Consider the following 7,520-nt stretch of genomic DNA (forward strand, 5'->3'; position numbering starts at 1 on the left):
TCTTGCTGGTTATATCTTTTTGGCTTTACAATTACTTTGGTATTCTTCTCCACAATTCATTTTTTTAAGTAAAGTACTCTAACTTCCCTTACTAATTACATTGACTTCTCCTCTATTTTGAAAATATACATTTCAGTCCAAATCGTTAGCTCTATAAAGAATATTCTAAAAAGATAATTTTTTTAATTAAAACTTATATTAAAATACTTTTTATTTACTGATTCACATTTCATAATACTAAATAACTAAAATTTGTCTAAATTTTTTTGAAGAATTTCAAAAAAAAATTGCTAAAAGGATATACTCACCCATACTTAATATTACAGCATTTATAACATAATTTTTTTTAAAAAGGGTTATCATTAAAAAATCCAACGACAATTGAAAACTAGATATTGATAGAATTTTCCAATATCACGCTGCTATCAAAGGATTTGATTTGATGAGGAAAAGAGAGGGCCTGAATTATTGTTGTTCCCTCTTTCGGGCCCAGCTTTCATTCTCGTCTAAACTCTGGAGTAGAGTGGTATCTTGCCCCTGCGTCGCCCGTCGTGTAGAGTGGTGTGCTGCCGTCGAACAAAACTAAGGTTTCCCGAAGGTGAGCAGCATCGAACAGTCTTTCTTTGAACTTGTGCAGTGGACTATTGCTCTGTCTTGCACTTTTCATCCCTCCGTTCGTGTTCTAATGTTCTGTATCTGATTCATTCACAATCTTTGATGGTTTCTGCTATAAAATGAGATTAGAAGGTGGAGTCACGGATAGGCTTAAGTATACTTGGATAGAAGCTTTTGTATGTTGAGATATTATCTATCAAACTCATTTTGATCGGATTTACTCTATTCAGGGTATATATTTTATATATAGAGAGAGAGAGAGACTAATAACATAAATTTTTTATTAGCCATATTTAATCTTTGAAAATCAATTAAATAAATCTTAATCCTTGAATAAAATTATATAAGTACTCTGTTTTTTCCATTCCTGATTATATGCTTGCTCTTACACCTTTGTCATGCTTGTTCCAGGTTCGTTATGGATCGTTATGGACGTTCCGTGGGTGATATTTATTGCAATGGTCTTTTTGTACAGGTATCACCTTACTCCCAATCTAGCTTGCTTAAGCTTTGTTGAACTCAAAACTAATCTAATTTTCTTTCTTTTTGGCTGATTGACAAGGAGTTGATGCTAAAGAAGGGACTCGCATGGCATTATGCAGCCTATGACAAGAGGAAGGAATTTGAAATAGTCAGTAACTTGTGCTTTGCCAATCCTTTAAAATCTTAATTGGGAGTTGCATTGTGTGTTTCCTTATTAGATATTGTGTGTTATTATAGTGGGAAAAGGAAGCTAAAGCAAAGCGGGTCGGACTATGGGCTTCATCAAATCCTGAGAAGCCATGGGAATGGAGGAAGGACCAACGAGAAGGTAGATAACATGGTCCCCTACTACGTACTATGAGAATGAATCGCCATGCCAGGAAGCCTCTAAGATGGTGCAATGTGAGTTGAATTATTAATAAATTTCTATGTAACCAAAAGGGCGAAGGATTGATTTTAGATCTAAAGAAATTAACTTGTGTGCCTCTACTACAAGATTTGAAACTAACAAGCATTGTTCAAGTGAGATCAAGCTATATATTCATATATCAACGAACTATGGAATTAAAATAGGAACTAGTAATTTTCCGAAGTATGTATGGTTGATACAAATCCAACCATTATCCCGTACTTGCAAATACGCAGAAATAAGGGAATCGAGAATGAATATCGATTATCCCGTACTTGCAATAAAATCCTTCGTAATACAGATACAGAGCGCCTCATTCACATTCACTTTTGATGATAAGTTGTAATATATAAGCATACACAAATATTTTTCATATTAAAAATATTAATCAATACAAAAAAAAAAGAATTAATCATAAAAAAAAACTGAATTCTCTTTGGATAAACCAACCATTTATTTGATTTTTTTGACTGAGTCTTATTTTCGAATAATGTTTATCTTTTAATAATTCCATTTGAACGGGTAGATAATGAAAATAAGGAAAATTGATTTCAAATGATAATACTCTTTTTAAAGGATTATCACTAAAAAATCCAAAAACGATTGAAATTTGAAAACTAGAGATGGATGGAATTTTTCAAGTATCTGTTACGGATTTTAAAATATTCTCACTTAATTTAAGATTTTGCAAATCACGCTGCTATCAAAGGATCTGGTGAGGAAGGGAAAGTGCCTGAATTATTCTTTTTTAATTCCTCCTCCTACGGATAGAAATCAAGGATATATACTTTTAGCTTAAAGGAGAACTGGCAAAACAAACAAAGCAGAAACAATCATTTTGAGATAATAACCATCCAGCAGGTATGTTTATACACAATCATCTCTTATTCTTGTTTATTATCGGTGGTTTATTAGTGGTGATTACTGCAGAACCCTTATTATCAATAGCTTACATTTGAAGCATTATCTTATATATTTTATGTATGTCTATAGCTATGTTTCTAATATATTTCATATTTGATATGAATGCTAGGATGAAACCCATATGATATAAGCAAATTGAGGAGATGGAAGCTGGAAAAAAGCCCAAAGTTGATTACACTGTAAACAATAACACAAAGCTGGAAAATCTGCCTGATCATGTCATCCACCAAATCATGTATTTGCTTCCTTCTAAGGAAGCAGCCAAGTTCAGTGTCTTATCCAAATCCTTTTATTCTACTTGGCTTTCATTACCAACCCTACACATAGAAATAAGTCGCAGACGTATGAAATATGATTCACTTCGTCCTGTATTTTCCTCACAAATCTTGACTGTGCTCCGGCTTGCTGGGGTAAGAGTTCCATTGGTTGATGCTTTTATAACATGCCCAAAATTGGAAGAACTACTATTCAGGTACTGTGATGGATTTCAAGCTATACATGTTTCATCCTCATCATCTCTGAAGAGAGTTAAGCTAAAATCCTGCCGACAGTTGGAAGCATGTCAAATATTATTGGAGGGAAAAAGTTTGAACAATTTCAGGTCTGAGGGTCACCAATATGATGATCTCCGACAATGCGCATTAGTTATTGATTTTTGCCGTGATCTTAAGGTTTTGAAACTGACCGACGCAACGGTTATAACGGACAAGTTCGATTCTAGCCTTAAGAAGTTGTCATTGTATATACTCGGTTATGAACAGATTGAGATACTTATTGATGCTCCGAACTTACTTGAGTTCTACTACGTCCCCAGAATCAGAGAGCTCCCGAAATTAATTACATCAGCCAAATGCAGTGCAAACATCTCATTAATTCCTCCATTTCTTCCATACACACATGATGGTTCCCTTTTAAGGAACTTCCTTTGTTGTTGCTCTAATCAATTCAAAGACCTCACTATAACTTGCTGGAAATTTGAGGTGCGTATTTATTTTCACAAACCCAAAATAGAGCTCACAAAGTATATATAGTTCCCTTCGTTATTTGATGTACGGCATTCATTTTGTTTGCTTTGGTTTATTTTGCAGCTTATCATTTGTCCAAAACTTCCTTCTCAGCCAGTTAATGTATCTTCACTGTATGATTTGAGGCACCTAAAACTAGAAGCGACTGATGATACCTTACCAAGAGATGATCCATATTTTCTCATATTATTGTTGAAAAGTTTGCTTAAGATGGTGTGGATACCATGGACGATAACAATATCCTCCCAATCCGCAAAGACAATGTGCACCTTAACGTATGTTTCATTGTTCTTTTACGTACTCAACTATGCACATATAAATGTTTGATTTGTATTTCCTCAATCTCTGTCAGTGTATCGTATGACGTATATAGCTTTACTCTTGGTGGAAAGAATTCTTCCATTGTCCTATGAGTAAGTGCCTTATATCTTAAATTTAATGGCAGCAACTGAAGTGGATGTTTGAAAATATTGCAGTTTAAATATGGTAAGAAAGTGGAGATGACGAATTTGAAGGTGGGAGAGTGCTGCTATAATGTTCCCGTAAAATGCTGGAGACATTATGAAGTGGAGATTGAGTTTCAAGGCTTCAATGAATCTGAGAGAGAGAATTTGAACAGGTTCTTTGCTCACAAATTGCGTTATTATGGAATTTACAAGAGAGCCCTAAGCTCAATATATGATTTCCTATACCTTGTACCTTAATTTGCACTGTATTCGCTGTGCATTTTATATTAATTATTGCATGCAATTGCTGCAGAACTAATACTTTTTGTCAGTTACATGGTTTTTAGTACTTAAAATTGAGGTTTGTTGACGAAATATATATAAATGTCTCACAAACTATTCTTTACTCTTCAACCAAGTATGATGAGTTGCTTCAAAGTTATAGGCTCAGGGCAAGAACAGAAGCATGACATACAGTAAGAGGATTTTTTTTTGTTTCAATACAAATGCTATATCACTTGAACAAATTCAATGATACAGCAAGTGAATGGATTTACATGACGAGTTTTACTTGAACGACACCCCGCTTCATTGCGCCACAAGACAAATTGGACGCACCAAACAATCTTCCTCGTGCATTGAGCTCTTCATCAATTCATCAAAACACAGTCCATTGGGAATTCTTCCCTTTCATCCATCAAAACCAAAGCTGACAATGCTGCTTCTGTCCTCGAGCACAAAGTGCTTGAACCATCAGTTCATATGTCCTCTGGTCTAGAACAATTGAATCTCTCTTGGTCATTTTCTCAAACACCTGGCGTCCATCTAAAGCAAACCTTTTTTTATTCCCTACACAATCTTCAAAATGGCACGGCTTATTTAATCAGGGACACAATTTTTGTTCTTCAACACTTTCAGAACAAATATATACTTTAACGGGGTCCCTTCCCTAGAATACCCTTGAAACATGGTTTTGAAAGTGATTACATGTGGTTTTAGTCCCCTCAATTTCTCAGCTTCGTCGAGTAATTCCATGGCTTCATCTAGTCTCCCACTTTACAGCAATATATGAGTAAATATCAGGCTTCAGAGGGATACTCATCTTCTTCATGCTCATCAACATCTCATAAGCTTCGGAAACTATGTTTGAAACAAGGGATGGGGCTTTAAAGAACCATCCTAACGATCTCATTCCTTTTAACAATCATCTGCTATCATGGTCAGTAAGACCCTGACCATCGCCACCAAGCCTACATATAGTATGGTGGCTTATTTTTATATCCTTAATCAGCCTCCAATTGCAGGCATGAGGCGGGGGTTGTCGAAAAAAGTTTAACTCACAACTTTGTCATTGTTTCACTTTGTTTGATTAATGTTATTACGTACTAATCAACAAAAATTGTAAAATATTTTATGCCTATTTAATTTATGTTATATTTTTTAAATTCAATCATTAGGGTAAAGATCTTTTTACGAAATTGACTAATATTCTATATTCCTATTGGTGGATTTTGGGTTTGGATATGATATAATTGATGTGTTGAGCTATTTTAATTAGAATCTTCACTTAATTAAGATACATAAATAAACTAGGACTTGATTTATTATCAGATATCGCAGATTTATGACTAGATTCTCATTTAAAAAAGAAAAAAAAAGAATATTCCGTGATATTTGAAATATATCAAGGAAAAATTTCCTAAAACACGAGAGTTTACGCCCTCCTAATATACCATCTCTCATGTTATATATAAGGATGTCTTTCTCCTCTTCTCCTCTTCTCCTCTATTTATTTTCTAATACCTTTCCATTTTACAGATAATATAAAATAAAGGGTTAAAGTGTATATACAGTATCTTAAATTATTTTTTTTATATGCATTCAACATGCTAAAATATTTTGTGGTCACATTTTACATCTAACGTATTTAAATTGATGCCATATAATTTCATTCCAGGCTAACTGAGAAAAAAAAATTTTTAGAACGCACCATGTGCTTCTCTTTAATTGTTTCTTCCCCGACGCTTTCTAGCTGTCACATATATAAAATAAAGCTACTTGCAATCCTAAACCTGATGCTGATAATTTAATTTCAATTATTTTCTAACCAAGTTAATCAGTTTTTTCTTGTACGTCCACGACGATGAAGAAAACACAAATTTATCATTAATGAGAAAGAAAAGGAAGACAGAGTGGTGGGGGAAAAATGGGAAACAAAATAAAAAAGAGGTGAAATTTTGAACCAGATTCATTTGAAACTGGTTCTCTTCTCGAGCTGGGGTTGTCCTGCTTGGTTTTTTTGGTGGTTTCAAAGCAGAATCATAAGTACTTTCCAACTATCTCTCACCATTTTATTCTCATATATGTATTGCATGTTGGACAAACAATTGCCTTTGCATTATGCGAATAGCCTCAGCCATCTCCATTATGAAAAAATGCTCCACTCTAATAAAATTATGCAGGGGGGAACACCAAACAGACTGCCTCCTAAACTAATTACTACAGACAGAGATGTGATCGAAGGAACAATTTACATATTCTATGTTCTCAGAATCTGAAGTTCGCATCTTCAGTTAAAATAAAAGTTCACAAGAGTATATAACAGAAATAATTAGTTCACTCTGTGAAATGCCTTCTTGATATCGTCCTGACTGGCATTTTCAGGTGCACCAAGATTTGATGGTAGTCTTGTTCAATAGAAGAAAGAAATGCTGGGAACAACAAACCAATTGTTTTACGTTAACTGAAACAGAAAACTGTTACTCCGCTGATGCTCAAGACTTAATTAATTAATTTAATTAGATTAAGAATAATAATTAAATTAGTTAATGTAATATTTTTTTAAAAAAAAATATTGCCCTAATAAAGTGTGTTTGGTATGAGGGAAATCTAAAGGTGTCCCATCCCAGTGTCTCCTTCCTATCTCAGTCATTTTGGGACGGGAGAATCTTGTCCCAAAAGTTTTTGGTATGAGACAAAAGTGGGATGAGACAAAATTGTTTCGGGACGAGGTGTCTTGTCCTGGTCCCATCCTAGTATATTATCTTTATTGTTAGCTGTTATAAATTTATTTTATTTACCATTATAATAGTTTTTTGGTAATATATTTTATCAATTGTTATTTTTTTTTTTTTATAAGTTGTTTTTGTATGGGTTACATGGTATTTTTTGTAGTAAATATTTTAGGTTTGTTTATTTTTTTCTCTCATTATTGTAAAAAAAAAAAAATTTCTTTGTCATTGTTTCCTCGTGTTTATCTATTTTCTCCTCACATAATTTTTATTATAAGTTTTTACATTTCATGTATAGTTAGTTTTCAAATTTAAAAAAAAACAGAGAGAAATGTGACTTTCCTGTCCCGTCCCACTTAGGACGGAATACTATTGGGACGAGATAAGACACAGGACGGAAAAGTCGTCCGTCCAAATTATCGGGACGGGACTGGGACAGGGTCATCCCTGTCCCGTCTCGTCCCATGAACACCCCTATAGGAAATCGAAAGAAGGGGAGGGAGGAAAAATTTCAATGAGTTTGATTTAAAAAATTAATAAACCGGGATTAAAAGCTTTTAATTAATTTTTATTACTCTTTTGTTTTTCATTTTTTTATTAAAAATTT

General features: G+C 33.7%; 1 protein-coding gene across 1 annotated transcript; it reads left to right on the forward strand.

Annotated features, from left to right (window-relative positions):
* Positions 1 to 521: 521 nt before the first annotated feature.
* LOC114763187 (uncharacterized) lies at positions 522 to 4,075 on the forward strand (the record flags this gene model as incomplete). The annotated part of the gene is made up of 4 exons (XM_028952799.1): positions 522 to 598; positions 2,541 to 3,411; positions 3,520 to 3,669; positions 3,933 to 4,075. Coding segments are annotated over exons 2-4 (1,130 nt in total), but the record flags the coding sequence as incomplete, so codon positions are not given.
* Positions 4,076 to 7,520: the final 3,445 nt, after the last annotated feature.

Source organism: Neltuma alba, unplaced genomic scaffold (genome assembly GCF_004799145.2).
Source record: "Neltuma alba isolate B1F8T4 unplaced genomic scaffold, ASM479914v2 tig00011265_pilon, whole genome shotgun sequence".
Lineage (NCBI taxonomy): Eukaryota > Viridiplantae > Streptophyta > Magnoliopsida > Fabales > Fabaceae > Neltuma > Neltuma alba.